The sequence below is a fragment of the Betta splendens genome, chromosome 2, assembly GCF_900634795.4.
Source record: "Betta splendens chromosome 2, fBetSpl5.4, whole genome shotgun sequence".
Classification (NCBI taxonomy): domain Eukaryota; kingdom Metazoa; phylum Chordata; class Actinopteri; order Anabantiformes; family Osphronemidae; genus Betta; species Betta splendens.
This window is the reverse complement of record NC_040882.2, coordinates 3,540,172-3,561,787: the sequence shown is the minus strand read 5'-3', so window position 1 is coordinate 3,561,787 and position 21,616 is coordinate 3,540,172. Positions and strand designations below refer to the sequence as shown.

At 45.4% G+C, this 21,616-nt stretch overlaps 1 protein-coding gene across 2 annotated transcripts in view; it reads left to right on the top strand.

Annotated features, from left to right (window-relative positions):
- The window catches only part of LOC114843967 (receptor tyrosine-protein kinase erbB-4-like), a 195,613-nt gene that overhangs the window by 75,984 nt on the left and 98,013 nt on the right, over positions 1-21,616 (top strand). For both annotated transcript variants that reach the window (XM_029130908.3, XM_029130898.3), the window contains exon 2: positions 18,489-18,640. In XM_029130908.3, coding sequence (XP_028986741.1) covers positions 18,489-18,640 — 152 coding nt within the window. The remainder of the gene's footprint in view (positions 1-18,488; positions 18,641-21,616) is intronic.

The following is a 21,616-nucleotide window of genomic DNA, read 5'->3' as shown; positions in this document are numbered from 1 at the left end:
GAAGGAGGGAGAGGACGAGATGGAGAAAGTGCCGGCAAAGGAGAACCAAAGAGGAGGCGAGGAAGCACAACGGACCGGGTACGGATGGATGTGTGTATCCCGCAGAGGGGATGGGGGGAGGGGCTTTCTTTTTTTTGGAGGAAGTGGATTGATTTCCCCTTGCGTGACCTCTGTCTCGCTCATTGCAGTTGCCAAGTGCGATACAGGGGTCTTTTAACTGGAGGTGGAAACGCACCGTCTGCGGTGCTTGTAAACAGCCCCTACTGTACCCGGTCCAAACCTTCTCGGGCGTGATGCAGAGCACAGTCAGCGAGGTAGGCTTACAGGTGAAGCCTTTGTGGAGGAGCCAGCTTTTTATTGCATCCCTACTGAGCCCTATTCCCAACGAAGTAGGCAGTGTTAGAGAGAGAAACGAGCCAGCAAGTTTCTGTTATCTACAAGTTTGTTCCTTGTGTTCTCAGCTGATCTGCTCTCAGACCAAAACAAGTTTGTTTCAGGAAAACAGGCACAGAGAAACATCGGCCTGCAGTAATAGTTCTTGAAGGAGTTGCCGTCAATTTGTCTCGTTGGGGTCAGAAGGTCTTAGAAACGTATCCATGATGCAGTTTCTCCTCAGGTTTTTACAGTGCAGCAGGAAAGTGTGTTCCCAGTATCTGCACTAGCCTTTAGTGGCAGCTAGTTAGCACTAGCATCAGTTTGGGATCAATCCAATATGTCACCTTTTAAAGTTTACAAAAAGTTACATACCCAACTGACCGGGCCCCAATGAGGACATACAGTATTATTCTTTGCCTTGTCGCAGATCAACAGTTACTCAACATATTAATCTGCTTGTTAAATGTGTGATTAATTTTCCTTCCTCGCTTGGTACCATTCTGTACATTCCCAAACCTCCTTCACCAGGTCATGTACACATTTCGGATCAGTGAAACATAAAATTAAAAAGGCTCCTAGCCTTCTGACGTCTCTTCACGGGGCTTCAAAAGTTAATCTGTCCTCTGTTGAATTCAAATTAACTTGACCTTCCCCTTTACAGACTGCGTGGTCCACTGGACCTTTTAAATGGCACCGGATGGACTGGTGCTGTTTTCCCAAATGATACAAGATTCACAATCTCCCCCTCCCCCCAGGGCCTAGATGCAAACACAAATTACAGCACCTTAGAAAAGAGGTGCATGGGTGAAGGTCACAGCAGCTGTAGGCGCCAGAGGAGCTGCACCGTTTGCCCACAAACAGAAAAACGCTGACTGAACGCGACATCCAGGCTTTGCATAAATCACCAGCCTGTAAAACTGGTTCTGTCCACACTGTCCACAATGCCCACCCTCGTAAATTGGCATCCTCCTGCCACCCCTGTCCCTCCACCGACTTCACACATGCTTTATGACAAGAAGATCAGACCACTAAATGAACAGAAGCGATTGGGGGTGGGGGGCTCTTAAATCGTTTGAAGATGGAGATGCAGCGAGGGGTGTGTGTGTGTGGGGAGGGGGGGCACTAACGGCACTAAAGGAAGTTTGGCCCTTGAGATAAAACAGACAAAAGGCTAAGTTGAGTTCTGTGTAATGTTGTGTAATGACGTGCTTATAAAAAAGAATGTATAAAGTACAACTTCCCAGTTAAAACATATTCAAATCATACTGACATTATTTCCACATTACAGGGACGACCTACAGTAATGAAAGATGCTTTCATCACAATATTCCACACACGCTAATCAAATACAGTTATAATGAGATAAACCTTAATTTAACTCAACCCTCCAGAGACTCACTCTGTGCTTTGCTATTGATTTATGTTTCAATTCTCAGCAGTTGTAAACTATTGTTCATTAAAGATAAGTAATGTTCCTAAACTTCGCGTTTAAGGCTGGAAGTCAGTTCTTTGCTGACACGCCAGAGCATTTTCCCCCCTCCATTATTTGGGTAGACAGATAAGCCAAGCTCCTTTTTGTGCAGAGGAGGAAATTAATCCACCTACGGGGGCAATTGTGCCCACGCAAACTGTTTTAAGAAGCTATTTTTCATTTTTTACGGGGCCGTTTCAACAGAATCCCTGTTTGAAAATAGACAAACTCTCACATTTGTCTAGAATTATGACAGTGTGCTGTGCGAAACAATGTTTTCAGTTCTCCAGCCTCGTGCTCAGGGTCAGCTGCGCAGCCACACAGGCGGATTTCAGGGGGTGGCTGTTGCTCAGGCCTGTTGATCTTGCAGCAACCCAGACCGTGTCAGGGTTTTCAGTAGCCTTTTAAAAATCCTTCCAATGTCCTTAAAAAGCACGGTAAGTAATGAAAAAGTGCTGAAAGAACTTTTGATTGAAAATCTCTCTTGACAGAAAGGTGTATTTTTTTATCACAAGTTTTATTGATCACAAGTGTGGAAAATCTAGTTATTTCTCGCTGATCTCTGGATGAACTTTGAACTTATGAGCCCTCACTGGCTTCTGACTATTTTCTGACAGTTTGTGAAAGGTGGTGTCCACCTTTGCCCCGCTTTCACACATCTTGCCACATATCTTGTTGAATTTTGTGAGAAAAGGCCTCAGAAGTCAATTGAAGCTTTTTCATTTATTTATTACAAATAAAAGCTTTATTATACTAAAGCACATGAAACATCATTATCTCTCTGAGATATTTTTTATGGTGCTTTTTAAAATCAAGCATCACATTAAAGTTACATTAAATTAATAATATTATTATATTGTTCTTTTATATAACTTATTTAATCTACTTTTACAAGGTTGGAATTTTTCAGAAAAGTCATGATTTTACTATGTTTATTGTTGGAGGGCTGAGTTGATGTTAAGTTAGAGACTGTTGTGAGAATAAATTTTATCAAGAGGAATTTATTTTAAAATACAAGATTATTAATCGAAAACAGAAAGTAATGAGTCGTGTTTAATTTATTTATTTATTGAAGTTCAGCCTGTTGTCACATTCAGGGACTCTGATCTGCACTCTCTCCCCTGGAACAAAAACTGAAAACAGTAACACAATTCAATGTGAGAAACTACAGTACCATTATTCTATACCACCAGTATAGAATAATAAAAAATAATTTCTATAACAGACACCAGGTTTAAAATGAATGAGGGGAAGCCTCCTGATACCCTCTCACACACTATGACTCCAGCAGCCGTTGCTGCACAGGTGTGCCTGTAAACTGAGCAGCCTTTCATACGTGAGTTTGAATTTTTCCAACTTTATTCCAAATTTCCTCTCGGGTGCTTCTTTCCAGCCTCAAGAACCTCAGACGACCACGCGGTACCCATGCATCCATTAAAAGTGTCCTCTGTGAGCTCGTCTCCTCTGCTTGCTGCCTTATTCCTTTTTACTGCATTCAAATTCCAGTAATATTGTATAATACCTGCTGAACCTATAAATAATATATCTGCTGCCCTCAGTCTGGGCCTGTGTTTCCCTAGTTAGTCTGTGCGTCATTGTGTGTGTGTGTGTGTGTGTGTGTGTGTGTAGCAGCACACAGGATTCCAGATCTCCTGGGTTTCACTAATTAGAACAACTCCTGTCTAAATTTCCCTCAGATTAACATCACACGCCGCCAACTCTGACCGAAAGACTCGTCTCGGTCGCACGCAGCCGTTGTAGTTTGACACAGTTTGCGTTTGCGTCTTCTTGCTTCGTCGCCGACATTATCTTAGCGAACAGGCCACAAACAGATTTTCTAATTACAGGCCTAACCCAGATACTTGCAGATGCATCCGCGCACCAGCCTGAATATTCTGGCGCTCTTTCCGTCAAATATCCCCCCAACAAATGACATTTTGTTGAACTTTTTCTCTCCCTTGTTCATATTTCTCACAAAAGGCTCCTCTGACAAGGCGTGAGTGTCAGCAACACTTTCAGAAAGTCATTTGAAGATTGCTGATGTTCCCATGCACGGCTGACTTGTTGCCACTCAGTAGCAGACTGCATTAAAGGTGTTCGCGGTACGAGGGCCTTCATTAGACGAGGGGGAGCGGGCGTGTGGCTGCTCCGGCTCGTCCATCAGTGCGGCTTTATGGCACATTTCACTCCCAACTAGGTCATTTGGGTTTTTTTGGCAGATGGAAGATCCCCAGCAACACCAAGGCATAAAGCAGGCAGACGCTAATGATGCGCGCGCACGCCCTCCAGCTCGCGTCTCCGGTGCAGCCGCGCGTGGGGGCGCTCTTCTTCCTCACCCCTCTCCCCCAGCCCGAGCACTGCACTGCACGCAGGCCGTGAAACGCAAACACACACCCGCTGCGACAGGCGTCCTCCTGGGGCGGAGTGCTGTAATCATGCCGCAGCACCTCTGGCGAGGCTAATTAAGCCGGCACATCTGCGCCTCATCCCACATCTGGAGCAGGTGGCGGCGTCGCTCCAAGATCCTCCTCGCGTTCCCTCCCTGGCGCCAACACCTCGTGACTGCACTGCTAAAGAGCGATTACTGCAAGGACATGCTCCGACCTCCGTCTTTGATTTCTATATATTAACGCATGCACGTGATCGACCAAACTTTTGGAAATGTTGACATTTTGACACAACTGGAGCAACAACGGGCCTAATTATCGCTGCACTTATTCTATTCAGGTACAAACTTTTGCAACAATCTCTCATATCAGTCCCCAGAAAAAACACTGATTAAAATGTGCTCTAAAAAAACCCTGCACCACCCTCTTTCCATCTGTTCCACGCTTGCCTCCGCTGCGTTCTGACACGCAAGTGAACCTCCCTCAAACTGATTTCTCTCTTTAGAGGCGCATTCAAAGTCTCAATCGGGCCGTTGAGGATAGGTGAAGGTTTATCCGAGCGAAATGGAGTCAGACGGGAGGAGCCGCGGTTGGAAGTGACAGCGCTGAGTGTTGAATAAAAGCCAGCAGGCGCCTCGGGAGGATTCACTCGCACAGTTTATTAGGATGCCCTTATGACTGTGGTGAAAATCAGCCTCATTTGAGGTCATTCCTATAATCTTTACGTTTGATGTCTTTCATCCTTTAATCTGAATTTGCTCCCCCACCGCCGCACTTCATTTCCATTCTTTACTTAATTGTTATGGGAATTTTAGATTCAGATTAGTCCTGGTTCGGCTGATCGTCGGTGACCCCTCAGCCTCCGCGGCGTCCCTCGCGGCTCGGATGACATGCCCGTAACAAGGAGCTTATTGCAGCGCTATTGCCCAAGCATCCGGACGCTTCCAGCAGCCCGAGGGCACATGTGATGGCGCTGACAGGTCCTGAGGACTCCACTGTCGCTGTCAGGGCGCCGGCAGGTCGCCTCAGTGTGGTTGTCACGGCCGGAGGAGACGCGGCGCAAGCGGCGGCCGGTTGGCGCGTGCGGCCGTCGCGCTCGTGCATATGCAAAGAGGCGGCGGCGCACGCGGCATCAAAGCGGGGTTTGTTTTATTTTCGCACACACACGCACACACACCCTGAGCGCGGCGAGTCCTCCGGGAGCCCCTGACAGCTCTGCCTTGAGCTTCCAATCCGTCTCAGGGAGCTCCAAACACCCAGTGCAATTACTCTTTCTTGCTGACTGCACCTGCACAACATAATTGAGAAGGCTACTGGGGCTTTGTCACTTAAGGTAAAGATGTAAAAGAAAAAATAAAAGGGCGCCCTGGCTAAGCTGCAGAGCCGCAGCACCCGGCTATTACACCTCAAATGGTGAGCGCGTCCGCTCACACCTCTGAACAGTCTGTGCGTCTCTGTGTCCATCTCCGTCGCCCGCTGAAGGACACGGTGCAGCGAAACGGGTGAGATCCACCTAAAAGTCCCGTTTTATAGACCACTCTGCAGTGAATTTGCAGGATTTGAGCTCCGCAGACCCTTCTGCCGAGGTGGCGCGTCAGCCAGACTAAAGAATATCAAATATTCATGTCTTGTCTGTCAGCTGAAAAGGCATTAGTGGTTAAACAGACATTTTTAATGATCAGAGATTTAATGAAGCTCCGGTGGCACAACCGGGGCCGACTCCTCGAGACCAGGGATCCGGAGAATCCCCGAATGCTGCTTTAATGAAACCAGCAGCAGGTCATTGTCTATAATGAGGAAACTGACTTGGATCTCATTATACGTGTTTTGTCCAATTTGATTTATAGTAAGAAATAGTTTCAACCGAATGGCATGAAGAAAGAATCTGCTTGTGTAAAAATGCTCGATAATAGACTTTTTATAACAGTCGCAGGTTGCGTGTGTTTGGCTCTCGCTGATGAGCACTCTGGAAACAAATTACCACCGGTGCCATTTAACTTATCTGGCATGCAATTATAAAGGCCCGGGCTTTGAAATGAAGTTGACTGGTTGAAATGGCAAATCTCTGTGGCGGCGTTTTGAGGAATCTGGCAAACGGGCCCGTTTGCTGTTTTTCCAGCTAATCGACCGGGAGCCAACTCTCCCTGTGCTTTCCTTCTCCGCTTCCAGTGACGGACAAGGCGACTGAGCAAATGCTGGACGAGCGATTACGGGCCCAGCATAGCAAAGCAGAGATGCAGGGACCTCTGCTTTTTGTTATTTTGACATTGCGTTTAACGTCTTGGCTTCACATTTGCGCTCATCGTGCCACTTTCATGTCTGATATAGTACATATTTTCTTCTCGAACAGCGTTTCCTACAGCGTGTATGTTGCAGTGTTACGTGACTTAGCTCAAATGATGATCACTTGTATCGTCGGTGGAATCTTGCTGACTGGCATCACATAGTTTCGTGTAGGTTTTCGCTGCTCACTGTGTTTCCGCACCTTCACACGCTCCTCCCTCGCCTCCTTTCCTCCGCCCTTCAAGCGTCTCCTCGCTCCAGCCCACCTGTGAACATATCTACCTTTCATCCTCCTCACTCAGGTATTCCCCCTGAAGGCAAACTAAGCGCTTTCCCTCCCCCCTCCTCCTCTCTCTCGTTGCCCTCTCCTCATTCCCCTGTCTTTCCTTCCTCAGCTCTCTATAACTCGAGTGCTTACTTGCGCAAAATAAAAAGACACACCCGCCTCAGATTCACACTCCCCCGTCATTTGTCAACGCTGTCAGCGCGGATGGAAGGAAGCTTCCCTACCTGCCTGCCTGCTGTACTGTACCTACCGCCCACTCCGAGGCTCCTTCATGTCAAATGCAGCCACAGTGGAGGAGGCTCTGCCTTTAGTATCTATACCAAGGAGAGCAGCCAGACTTAGTCACAACCTATAAGTGAGAGAAAGTTGTCATATAACGGTGAAACCTTCTTTAAATATTCATCTGAATGTACAATAAAGCTTGACTAATTAAAATACGTTTTTAGATTCCAGCACATTTCTGTCATGCTGTTGTACGAGAAAACCGACTGGTGCTTGAAAAGCCAATGCAAACGCGCCACGTCGTGATTTGTTTGCACGTTAAGACGTCTTAAAGCCTTTGTTTGATCTCAGCATATGACAGACTTCAATTTTCCCAGTCCGGCTCCAATTACTCCAAGAGCCAAAACATTTTTTCGCACATGAAAGGACGACCAGCGCTGTACTGTACTGTGAGATACCGCGCCACGCGAGAAAGCTCGCCGGGCAAAAATAAATAAATCAGATGAGGCATTAATCTAAAGGCGCAACTAGAAAGTTACTTTGTTTCTCTTGCACTTCATCAAAAGTTCACAACCCCCCAGCTCGGCGAGCTCAAATGTCGTCAGAGACTCTGCGTCTAATTCTCCGTGTCTCTCTTTGTGTTTCGCTCAAAAGCAGTGTTAAATTAATTTTTATTTTCTCTCTGGAGGGACTTCTTCTTATGGTGATCTTTGAAAATGGGCTCATTTGAGAGACAAAATCTTAAGAGCTGCTGGTCATAAAACTTTGTTGGCGCTATGCAAAAAAAAAGTTACAGTGTGAGCTTCACTCTTAGCAAAGAAACAGTGGATTTGGTGGATTATTAGACAAAAAATAATAGAGCTTAAACAAGAGTGTAGTAGATCTGAAGCAACACTTCATTTAACCTCTTATAAGAAGTACAATAGTGATGACTGGTTAATTTACCCATTGTGTCCTTTTCTCACTGATTGCCTTCTTCTTTTATGAACTTAGTCACTAAAACATCAGCAGCGATTGTATTATAATTAATATTTGTGATTCTGTTTAATTACTAATACAGAACATGGACATAATGATATTAAATTTCCACTCGTTACAACAAATTGAGGTAAAATTCTCGCTGATGCCTTTTTGTGCCAGAGTTGATAACTGCAGTGTAACCACTGGGCTGCCAGCACTTGTTGACTTTGTAGTACCTCTGGGAGCCACAGTGGTTCAGTGTTTAGTGGCGTCACCTCAGTTTGTCCAGGTTCTCCCAGGTACTTCAGATCTTTCCCACCTCTCTGCTAGTCGGCCCCGGGTCCCCACAGCTCACAAGTGGGAACAGCTAATGGACAGACTGGGCACCAGCTAAAAGCAAGAAACCAGCAGCTGTGGAGAAACAGCAATATCTATTGATTCAATCATTATGTATTGAATATAAAAGAACAAGAACTGACACTAGTTAAATAGATACAGTAATATGCAATGAACCACAATGGTCATTCTTCACGTAGCAAAGCCAGTGGTATGGCAGTTTCTCTTGGCTCCGGTGAGATGGAGAGAGTCAGGTTGAGCGGAATTACTCACAAGCACCTGAGTTCATTACCACCCCGATGAGCAATAACCATCCCTCGGTTAGCACGGGGCGCAATAACCCATTTAATTTTATAATTGTCGATTGCTTTTGATGGTCGCGACGAAAAGGTCAAGACGAGCTTCTTCTTTTCTTTTTTCTTTTCTCTCACCTCTGTTTTGTCGATTGGAGAACATCTGACTCACACAGACAGACTTTCCTGCTGAGCGCCTGACAACTAGCTGGCTGATTGGAGACGCACTAACACTCGGTTACACTTGTTTTTTTTTTTTTTACTTGACGGCTGTAGACATGTACTTAACACCCATTACAAAGCAGGAAAATCCCACATGCACATGCACACACACACACACACACACACACACACACACACACACACACACACACACACACACACACACACACACACACACACACACACACACTCTTCTGTTGACTTAAAGAGCCCAAATTATTCCAGTAATATTTTTGTTTTTGCTTAAAGGTTAAAATATGTACAGTACAATAGAAATGAGTAAATGAGTCTTGAACAGGAGGTAAATCCAGAAAATAAATGTATCACATTGTGTAATTGACCCGAGCTCTGTCCTCTCTCTCCTTCACACCATCCCATCCTTCCTCACCCTGTCATATCCACGATTCCTGACTCATCAGACACTGTTGTAATGCACCCTCCATTGGCAGCACACGAAGCTAAGTTATTGGCCCCTTTTTAATAAGACTATAGATTGTTTGAGGAACGGCACCGGCGCTGCTGTTGATTATATCGAAGGCCCCGTTGTTTTATATCCTGCGAATGTCAGATTTCTGCTATTTACATCCCTCAACTGCCGCGCGGCAGAGAATGGTTATTGATTTTGCCAAAGACGAATGGGAGTGGACTCGTCGAATTAAAATCAGAAAGACAGAAAGATGGAGGGAGAAGGAGAAGCGCGACAGCCAAGCAGAAACTGAGTAGTGGGCTATAAAAATGGAGAAGTTAGGGGCACAAAGAAAAAGGATGAATACGAAATGATAAACCAGAGTCTGTAAAGTCAAAGTAGTGTCACTCTTGACTTGGATGAATTCAATATCAAAACACACACACTGCAGGGTTTCAGTGCCTCGGTTGGACATTCACTTTGGCCAGCTATGTAAACAAAATAGTCCATATTTCACTCCAGGCTCTGGTTATTCAAGCCGTTTTCGAGAGACTGGGATTCAGTTCAAGATGTGTCAGACTGTTTGATGCTGCTGCCACGTTTTCGGCCGCATGTCTCTCCATTGAATTCTGCGCCTACAGCTACAGTCCGTGGTCAGGAGCCAGACCGCAAACTTGGTCTGTTCCAAGCCTTCGGCTCATTCTTCTAAATCCCCTCTCATACATTCTCCCACTAACGTGTGGGAACGTGTGGTATTTTTTTCAATGAAATGATGTTGTAAAATTCTTTTTCCCCCGTGAAATTGAATGTTTTGTCTAGTTTGTTTGTATTTTTCAATTCATGCCAGAATAGCCTCTAAGGTCATTTACCATTTTACAAACACAACTTGTCTTGCGGCTACCTCCTGGGTTTACTTATTGACCGAGCTCACTACTACATTAGCGGTGTAATTATTTTAATCATAAGCAGTACAGCACATTAGTAGAGCAACAGTAGCAGCTTTAGTCTGCACAGCAGGCATTTGAGTGCAATACACTGTATGTCAAGGTACTCAGAGCTCAATGCAAAATCACTGATTACTGTATGTGCAGGGAAAGAGACTCAAAGTATACTGTAATACAGTATATAATATAAACTGTACTTGGGGTAGCACTCAAGACATAGCCTATTGAAAATATAAGCAAGTTGGTTCTGTGACAACTGAGCAGCATTAATGAACAAATTGCAAGTATATCACTTAAGTATATATGAACATCATGTGTTGTATTTAGGTTTTCTGACTTCTATTCTAGTACAGAAGAAAAACCAATAAAAAGAATAATATTAACTAGAATTGACTAAGTGATAATGTGTGCTGAAAAAAATTCTAATTATAAAAGGAGGGAAAGGGCAGGAAAGAAGAGGAGCAAAGGTTTGCTGGCAATGTTACAGTGAATAGAAGGAGGCAAGAAGAGGACAGGAAGATGAGGTAGACAGCAAATAAAGAAGAGCAATGTCACAAAATGAATATAAGCTTAGGACAAACGAGAAGGAGGGAGTGGATGAGGAGGAGGAGTGGAAAAGGATGACAGCATTGGAATGATGTGGCGGGAGGGCGGGGGGAGGCTGGTGACCGGGTACAGAGAGATGAATGACATTTTGGATTCTCTCAGCAATAAAGCATCTCCCCAGACACAGGCTGTCTGGGTTTAGATAGAGGCCGTTCACACTGAAGGGCTCATTTGCCTTTCAGTTGCTCATTACATCCAACCCAAACTTATTTCCTCCTCTGGGAGGCCAGCACCCCCCCCCCCCTCGCCCCAATCCTCTGACAGCGTGTGTGCATCTGTGCTTTTCCTTTTTGTACAGTCCATGTGTTGTAGTTAGTTGTTTGGCAGCGCTCGTGTGTTTATTCTACACTGTGTGTGTGTGTGTGTGTGTGTGTGTGTGTGTGTGTGTGTGTGTGTGTGTGTGTGTGTGTGTGTGTGTGTGTGTGTGTGCTTGATTACCTCTCTGGCATGTTGTGTTTGTGACAGGCCACTTTACATCGCACACAATTTTAAGGCAACTGCTGCGTTTTAGAATAACTCACGCTAGCGCAGCCTCGCAAGACACGGACACGCAGCATAATGAGATTTATAAAAGCGAAAGTGAGGCTAAACACACTTGAACAATCCCAAGTAAACACGCGTACACATACACACCCACAAGCTGTCTGTGCCTTTTTGTAGCTCCAATATTGAAATACAGACCTCGCGGCGTAAATGTTCTCAAACCTTCTTCGTAACGATTCCTCCCATATGGTTCCTACAAAAATTTTAAATTCAGCTTGGAGCCAACTCACTACAAGTCACACACACACACACACACACATAGAAACATATACATGATCACAGGCAGTCCTTCTGTGCTTCATTAACTACAAACCTCATTTCCCCACAAAGAGAAGCTGAAAATGGTCCGAGATGGGTCATTAAACCTCCGCCTGACACACACACACACACACACACACACACACACACACACACACACACGCACACACACGCACACACACACACACGCACACACACAAATGACCCTGCCATCCACCTGTGTCAGCGCAGCAGGTGATGTCCTAGTGCATAGTGACAGCGAAGGTATGTAAGAAAAAAATGACAGAATGCAGATAGGACGAGATGCGAAGGAGTCAAACTCAAATCGCTAAAGAAATCAGGGGAAGGACAAAGTAGCGGAGGAGGCAAGAGGAGGAGCGGCGGGGGGATGTCTGTGAGCATGAAGGGGAGGGGACCCCGCTGAGAGATGATTGATGGCGCTGAAACCCCACCGGCCCCATATCAGCCACCCAGAGCTGTCAGGGACAATTTGATGTTAAACTCGCAGGGAAGTGGGCGCGCTCTAATAAGCAAAAAATAAGGCTAATTTTTTTTTTCTACAAAGCCTGTCTTTCTCCTGTCAGGTGGAACTCTGCATAGAGGTCACATTCCTCCTACACAATCTTCTGCTCTTGTAACATCCTGAGCTGGGGGTTGATGGGTAATATTTCACAATACACACTGAGCCTTTATGCCTTAAATTATTCTTATATATTTAAGTAATACCTTTACCATCCTATTAACCAAGGGCAACCTGCTCGCCTCTTAAAGCAAAAGAGAAGCACACTGGAGTTTAATTTGTGCTATCAGTCATTTTGTAACAGTAGGTGTTTCTGGGTTTGGCACGAAACTCTTAATTTCATCTGCGAGATAGAGAAAGAAAGAGAGACAGACAGAGAGAGAGAGAGAGAGAGCTGCCTCGTCAGCACCACCTCAGGACTGTGTGGAGAGAGGCTTCTGAGCAGCAGAGAGAGGAGGATGATGATGATGATGATGATGATGATGATGATGATGATGATGATGATGATGATGATGATGATGATGATGATGATGATGATGAGGATGAGGTTGAGCGCTGGCGGGCCCGGTACCACCCGGCTGCCATTGATGTGGCCCGTTTAGCGCCAGGTGTGGGAGTGTGTCTGCCGCAGTGTGGGACGTGTGAGTGATGCAGGGATGGATTGTGGCTTCGCTCCGCGTCACTCGGATGCAACTGCAGCCTCGGGCTGAGAAGTTTAGCTGACTGCTGAAGCGACGAAGGAATTAATGTTAAACTCAAGACGCATCCCATTTTACCCACCAGTCAAGTCGGATGCTTTTTGTTCCGTCTATGTTCCTTTCATATTGTCGACCCCTTTGAAAATGCTTCTATCGCCGGAGCTGAGAAGCAAAAGTGACAAGAAAATGTGTGTGTCGCGCCGCAGTGGTCCAAAACAGCAGCCCCCATGTTTGACACGGACAGTGAGCTATTGTCGCACTACCATTCATCCACCCACTATACCTGTTTCTGTCATATTTTTATCTTCAGGCAGGAGAAAATGTCCCCATGCTATTCTGATCTTTATTGAGCACGCTGCTGACGCACTCACAGGACTGAAGCGGAACAGGACCTGAGTGCCCTCGTGCCGCTCGCCTCACGCTGCCTTTGACCTGCTCCCCCTAAAAAAGCGCTGCGTTTCACATTTGCTCTACCCGCCTCGCCTCTTCAGTCCCACGCGAACATCCGGGAGGTGCGTAATTCAAGCTCCTATTGCCTCCCGCCGCGCGAGATGAGCTGCGTTTGGATGTGTTTTCTCCAAAACCAAAGCTAGAGACTTTTGCATCAGGCACAATTCATCAAGTAGAAACAAGCTGTTTTTCTTACATAACATCCTGCTAACACAAAAGTGCAGAATGAAACAAAGTGTGTTGGGTGAACTGTCCCCACAGTGCGTCTGTGCTGGGCAGATGTCTGTGTAACTACCCGGTGACCACAGCTGTGACCCCGAGCCAGAGCTTTGAACACGCATGTCAGGGCCATTGCACTGCTGATCCCTGCAGCTTCTTGTGCCACCCACTTGGTTGGCCATTACAGCTACAAAACTCTGATCTTACAGTTGTGGCCACTGTCTAAACAGAACTAATATTAGCTTTCCCAGCACACATCAAAGCAAAAGAAAGAGCAAGTAGTGTTTTTTTTTTAGGTGAAGTCAGATTTTAAAACATAAAAAAAGTTTCGGAGGTCATTAAGAAGATATTTTTTAAATCCACAATCATTGCACATTTATTCATTTCCCACCAGCCAGTATGAATAAAACACGTACAGCGGTGCTACGCTTCCTTTTTACCTCCTGATATAAGATGTCTGTCGTCTTCTAGACGAAACATCCCTCTGGGGAACATCATTTGGAGGAACTTCTGTCATCTTCAGGAGCTCTGAAGGATCAGGCTCTGCCATTTGACTGAACAGTTTATATATCCCTGTAGAGAAATATTTGACTTCATCATAGGTGGATGTAATATTATTCACATACAGTATATGAAACCTATAGGAAACACATTTTCCGATGTTTGTCTCAGCCTATATCCTCTATTGGAGCAGGGGTTCATCTCTGCATCTGACAGGCCACCCTCCACAGTTCACACACACCTCCTTGTACTTACATGGAAGTGAGGACCTCCATTGACATAATGCCTTCCCAGCCCCTTACCATCATTACCCTAACTCACAGCTAAGGCAGACGTCTAACCTTTGCTCTAATCTGAACTGAAACTCATTTCTAACCTCAGCCCTAAAATCACATCTTAACCCTCAAACAGGCCTTCAAAGAAATGAAGCCCGGCCAAAATGTGCTCAAAATAACATTTTGATGCACTTTGTCCTCCCCTAAAATGTCCCAATTTCAAAATATGTAATTAGTTGTCTTCCAAAACTTCGGTGTCAGGTGTCCATCCTGCCGTGTGGTGGCATCAAACAGTTGTCTGCTCTCCAAGCTGTCATCAACACACCACTCGTACTGTGCAAACAGAGCGACTTGGTTGGGATTAGGCATGAAATAAACCTGCTTAGTGCTGATAAAACGTCACAGCAGCAGCCGGTTGCATTATACTGGACTCAGTCGCTGGGCTCCTGGGGAAAAAATCTTTTGCTGTTGTTGTGCTCAAACTTCCCTCAAATGGCACAGGATGACAGTGTTTAGTGTTTAGGCGGTAGCGGTGGAATTGCCCATTCCTGGATCCGATTCAGATTTACCACTCGCCCGCTGTTGTCCCGAGGCCGACGCAGTGAGCGAATGTGAAGGGTGATGGGGGAACGAGACAGTCTGAGGCCCGAACTGCAGAGACACGGCCGAGACAGGGGCGCGAAGGAGAAGGGATGAAGCCAGGAATGAGAATGAACGCGGCTCAGTATGTCATGTGAGAATAAGCGAGGCGGTAACTGTCTGCCTCCGTCTTTCACCTCCTGGGTGGATCAGAAATGGGCTCCGACCCGCCTCGTGTACAGTACGCGTGCGCACATTGAACCTCTTTCTAGAAACGCGACCAGGCTCCGTCCTCATCTCTCAAGTGTTCCAGGACTAATGGTGTAAAACAGGATTAAGTAGTAATTGAATTTAGGGACATTAGAGGCCGAACGTTTTTATCTCCTAAAACGACTTGAAGGAATGCATAGACGCTTGTTTTTATTTGGTGTATATGCAAATGTCCAACCCATAAACCTGTCGATGTAAAACTGTACATAGTTTCTGACAAAGACATAGTCAAAGTGGAGGATGACACAGATCTACTGCTCCAGATTTTCTTCTCCACGTTGTTTTGTTATTCCTCTGGTTTCTTTCCTGGTTTGTGACGTCTGTGGCTGCGCACATAGAAATAGTAATAAAAGGTGGAAACAGCAAAATGTTGTTGTTGGACGGCACCAACATCTTTCAAGTAGATGTGATTTTGCCACAGTGCGACACAAATCATTTAAATTTTTTATACCCCTTCTAGTCACCTTTTCTAGTCAGCCTCTATTGTTTCTTGGTTTAGGCCTGGTACTGTATCTGTGATCTGTGTTCCTTAACCAAAGTTTTTAAAGTCAAAACTTGCAAAACTTTGCACCTTGTGTACCAATATGTCCACTTCTACCTTTGTTTTCTCCAACTCCCTGGCTTTAGTCACTGTAAAGACATTTCACCTTCTGTCCTGATTGGCACATATCTACTTTCCCCAGCCACACACACACACACACACACACACACACACACACACACACACACACACACACACACACACACACACACACACACACACACACACACACACCAAGCTGTCAAGTGAACATGGCCCCGTGTCACCCGATGTATTAACGCGAAGAAAAAAAAGGCAACGGCTCAATACTTACACTGTTCGTCCCGGCGGCTGAGAGCCAGTACAATGGAAGGCGCAAGACAAGGGGCAGAGTCAGGAATGGGTGGCTACGGGCAGCAAAAAGAAATTAGGAGACGGGGAGAGAGAAAGAAGCAGCGCAGATGAGTCTGGACACGTCTGAAATGAGCCCAGAGAAAAGAGCATTTACAGTAGTGCGTGTCCATATGAATGCTAATGCCGTGCTTCTCTTCTTCTACCCTCTCCTTTTTTCCCTCATGTCTATTTTCTCTGCCGAGATTTACCTGCTGCCTCTCTCTCTGCCTGTGTCAGTGCTGTCGGCTCCTGAGGATTGTTTTCCCCTCGCTTCTCACCTCTCGCCTCTGATCTTCTACCGCCGCGCGCAGACGTACTGTAAAGTTTCACATACACACCTGCAAGTAGGTTTCAATAACAGATTATTACAGGCGCCCGCTAACCTTTCCTCACAAACGCCGGGCTGCTATCGATCGCGCCAATTTCAGTTCCTCGGGCACACTTCCTTTGAGTTTGTAGCCGCTCTTAAATCATCTCCTCTAATAACTCATCTGTGTGTGTGGTCAGCAAATCTCATTTATCACCATCGCCCAGGTCCCCTCGCTGCCATTCTGTCCCGCGCAGCCTGAACCCACGGCGATATGGAAGATCACAAAGGAGAGGAAGTGCGCTCGTCCTCACGCAGCCAGCGATCCATAAAGCAATATAGGACTTTATGAGCTCTCAATGTTGTTCAATAAGGGCAAGTTCAAGTATGCAGTACCCCCCCCCCCCCCCCACCCATGTGCTGTTTTCCTCTAAATCGCTTGTACTCGGATGTGGGGATCACGACATTTGACCTGTGGAAGACAGAAGTGCAAGATAGAAACCCCAGTGTGTTTAGTTAATTAAAGGTACAGCTTAAAGGTACAGCTGAGCCCTTATCAAATAAACAATAGTTTTAGTGAGCCGAGTGTAGAGAAAGTGTGTAGTCGTGGTTAAAAACAAACCAAAGCTGGATTTGGAATGGATAAAAACATGAGTCATCGCCTGTGATTCCACAGTAACGTTATTTAAAGCAAGCGATCGATGTGATTTTGACTCTTTGTATGTCAGCATTTCTTTTTTTCAACCATATGCAAGGCATTGACTCAGACACCTGTTTGCCAGAAATTATATTCTCTGCTTAAGCCCAAAACCAACATTGACAGTTGCAGTTTCTGGCAAAGATAATACACAAAGTTGAACCACTGACAAACTTTAATGAGCATTTTAATTACATTGAGCCAAACTCCATTACAGTGGCTGTCACACATGCACACACACACACACACACACACACACACACACCAACCTCCATCCATGCCTCTGGTAACATAGCAGTGGTGCCAGCTGAACAGAGCAGATGGCCACAGGACTGAGTCTGGGGGGTTGGGGGGTTGGTGGGTGGGTGCTGAGCGACTGGAAAGAAAAAATGGAAAGAGGTTGACTTGGGAGGCAAGGCAGGAAGTCATTTCAGTGGTTGAATGCATCCATCACCACCGAAGACACCACGGTCATTAGAGTATATGCTTTTTACTTGATTCTGGAGATGATGCTTGTCAGAAGCTGCATGCTGACAGAGATGCACTGTGAGTGGCGTGTGTGTGTGTGTGTGTGTGTGTGTGTGTGTGTGTGTGTGTGTGTGTGTGTGTGTGTGTGTGTGTGTGTGTGTGTGTGTGTGTGTGTGTGTGTGTGTGTGTGCGTGTGCATGTGTGTGTGTGTGTGTGTGTGTGTGTGGCTAAAAGCACAGGAAAAAGCCTCTCTGTTCTAATTTGCCCAGCCTTCAAACGCACCGCTAATTTCTACTCGCTATAATATCTTCAAAGTCCTTTAATCTCGTCAGCCGAGGAAAGTCTCCAAGTGAAACCCCTCGGTAAAGGTCAACCAATGCAATTTGAATATCTTTGATTAAACGCTGCACCGGTGCCAGACCCAGACTTTAGGTCACTGCCTCGGAGAAATGATATCCACCCTTCTTTCACCCCACTTGTCCCTCCCAGAGTCTCGACTCCTGCAGCTCCCTCATTGTCCAGGGTCATGTTTGCAGCACTCGGCTCTCTCTTCGGCAATTTACGTAATCTGGCAGCCTTTCTTTCATCGCCTCTGTTCACTTTGTCTTTCACTCAACCCTTTTTTCATGTCTCTTTCTCTCTGCCTCCATTTTTACAAAGTTTTACAATCTTGAATGATTCTTGGTCTTTTCTGCTCTTTTCTCTCATCCCCCCGTTCATTATTGCCCTAATTATAAGATTTGGTTTTACTGCAGCCATTGAACCATGCAGCTGCTGACTGTTCCTTTAGTGAACATGCTAATAAGTGCAGTCAAATCTGGAAGTTGAGACAGAGCTAATAGACTTTTGTCTCGTTCGGTTCTTGTTTTACTAAGAAAACGAGTCTAGCAGCCACAGTAACCTCAACCCAGATCATGTTTTACAATGTGGTAGTATAGTTTGACATCCGCATCATCAACTGGGCTTTAAACTGGCATATTCTTTGTTTTCTATTTCTAGTTTGCCCTGGGACTGAGAACAAGCTGAGCACTCTGTCGGACCTGGACCAGCAGTACCGCACCTTAAAGAAGCTCTACGAGAATTGTGAAGTTGTCATGGGTAATCTGGAGATTACCAATATCGATCGGAATCGCAACCTTTCCTTCCTGAAGGTACGAACATGGAGTTACTGTTTCAGGACCACGGACAGAGCTAGACACACAGAATGGGGCTGAATGGTTCCGTGTGCAGCTGAATGGTTCCATGAGGCTTTTATTCTAATAATTGCTGGAAAAATATAAAATATGGTAAATAGTGAGTGAATGTAATAACAGTTACAAGCTTATAGATAAAAACATGCTCTGACGAAGAGCACTATTTTATTTCCTCAATACTATTCACACAGTATATTAGATTGAGCATGTTTAGATATTTAATTCACTTACTGTTATCAATGTCCTTGCAAATGTAATGTTCACAATTAAAAATGGTAATTTATTGCAGCATTATAGATGGAAATATGTGATAAAAGGTGGAACTTTCCAGCACCATGGATAGCGACACGAATGGAAGCATCGGCATCACTGGTTATATAGATTATGTGTTTATTTCTCTTGCTGTCACCTTATAAGCAAAGTAATAAGCATGATCACAGCTGAATTTTTTCCTGCCAGTTTATAACTAAGGTTAGTGGCTTTGTCATTTTCACAACTCTCAGACTCGTAGACTAAAGAAGAAGTCAGGTCCTCATGAAATTGTCTGAGCATGTTCGAGTGTGACTTCTTTTGAAGACTTAAAACCGAGTTAAATATAAGAGTTCCACGTGCTACTTGAAAGAAATCGTCACCTGCTGTCAAAACAACAGCAGGTCAGTTTACTGTTACTGTAACTGGATGTAACCAGTGATGAGTTTAGTGTTTCAGGCATTTATTCATATTCACTGGACCCCCTTGCTAGTACAGCGCTAAACCAGACCGTGACGATGGCACTAATGGTAAGTGGTGATGGTAGAAATTCCATTTCAGACAGTTCAGGCAGAAGAGCAGCACTGTGAATGAAAAGCTTCAGAATGTGACCATTTACTGGACGTGTAGTGGATTTCTATGTCTCTGTGTGTACTCACATGAACAAATCATGTGAGGACAGTGTTTTCCAGTGTTGGATATTTTATGAATTTAGTTATGATACTAGAAAAGAGGCTGTGGCGCGTATGTGGCACTCTTTGTCCTCACAGCAACAGAAAGGCAACCGCATTTGTGTATGCATTTGTATCACTGGCAGCTCTTAAAAAATTCCCTTCTACTATTGCATGCGCATATACCGTGCATGCCACAAGGCACACCCCCCCCACCCGCTGTTTAATGAAGTGAGGTGTAGTCTAACTACTGGGCCATCGCTATCAAATGAATACCATAAACAGTTCCATTAAGCCCGGCGTCATTAGAGAAACAATTAGGCATCTGGGGGATTGTTAAGTGGATGCGAGTGGGGTCAACATTTGGGATTTGTGTGGTTGCTGCAGCAACCGTGTTGCCGTCACCCTGCTGGTAATGGGAGATCAGATCCTATGTTCATTTTTAAGCTGGGAGTTCTGCGCTGTAAAGGCATTTATTTTGATAACGTTATGTTTTCATTTTAACTTTCAATTAAAACAGCGTCATGCTGAAACCCAAATTAACTTAGTGTAAGCTTGCCACTTTAATCACCGCACACACATCAGTTCACGCAAAGTTCAATGTAAGCATGTATACAGTACATGCAGTGTGCGCTTTCCAGCGGAAACTTCCCAAGCTGCGGGCACAATGAGAACGGTTAACTGTGCTGGGACCCCTTTCGCTCAGTTAAAAACATAAATACAGTGTATGTGGACGAATGGTTGGACACGGGGTAGATGTGGAGAAAGAGACAAGATGGAGTAAAGGGAGGAGGAGGGAGCCAGAGAAGAGCTAGAGGGGTGTCACTTTTATGGCAGGCAAAAACAGCTGCTCTGCTAAAATTACAATGCTCAGCTACCATGCTGCAGGGTGTGTGTGTGTGTGTGTGTGTGTGTGTGTGTGTGTGTGTGTGTGTGTGTGTGTGTGTGTGTGTGTGTGTGTGTGTGTGTGTGTGTGTGTGTGTGTGTGTGTGTGTGACAGAGAGAGAGAGGGAAGGAGGAAGGAGGGACAGACAGAGTTGGTGATTTTTGCCTAGTGAGATGCTGACACATAGATGGATGAGATGGTGCAGCAGAGTCTTCAGGTCCAGCTCTTCGTGACCATTATCCTCCGCCGCCCTTCTGTGAGTGCACAACAGTACAGACAAGGAGGTTTAAGCCAGGTCTGTGGCATTTATCTTCTCCAGCTGAGAGGCCTGCATCGGTGGGGTCAGGGCACGTTTTTCAAACAAAAGAGTTATGTGATAAAGTTGTGGAAAATGTTCAACCCATCTTTCTTATTGTAGCAGGTTTGTAACTTACAGCAACATTTGAGACTTTTTCAGATTTTCTTTTAGATTTTTTTGTGATCTGATTTTTTTAAATCTCATAGAGGTTTTTTGTCACATTTTATTCAACATATCATAGTGTTAGTTTAAGAACATACATCATATGAGACCATTAGAGCTGGCTTTTGTGATATCATCCTTAATGAGGAAAGGACCAGAGTCAGATCACGACGTTCACGCTTCACTAAGGCAATTCGGGCCTTCGAGTACTTTCATTTGATAGAATTGAGTCGTGTGCCACCGGATGCTGCCGCCTGGCGAACCCGACTCCCCTGGCCACTGTCCGCCTGTCACTCACAGTGACCCATATTCCCAGAAGTGAAACGAGGAGCTGCGCCAAGTGACCCACAGTTGCCCGCAACCAGCTAATGATGTCACCTAGGCTGAAGGACTCTTCATTAAAAAGCTGGATCAATTTGGCGGCTAACGCGGGGCACGGTGCCAGAGCTACAGCTGAGAGCCGGGAGACGGGGGATGTCCGTCCATAATGCGGAGGCAGGGATGCAGGCCAAAGCTAGAGCATGTGTGTGTGTGTGTGTGTGTGTGTGTGTGTGTGTGTGTGTGTGTGTTTGTGTGTGTGTGTGTGTGTGTGTGTGTGTGTGTGTGTGTGTGTGTGTGTGTGTGTGTGTGTGTGTGTGTGTTTTAAAGTCTCAAACTTCACCTCTGAG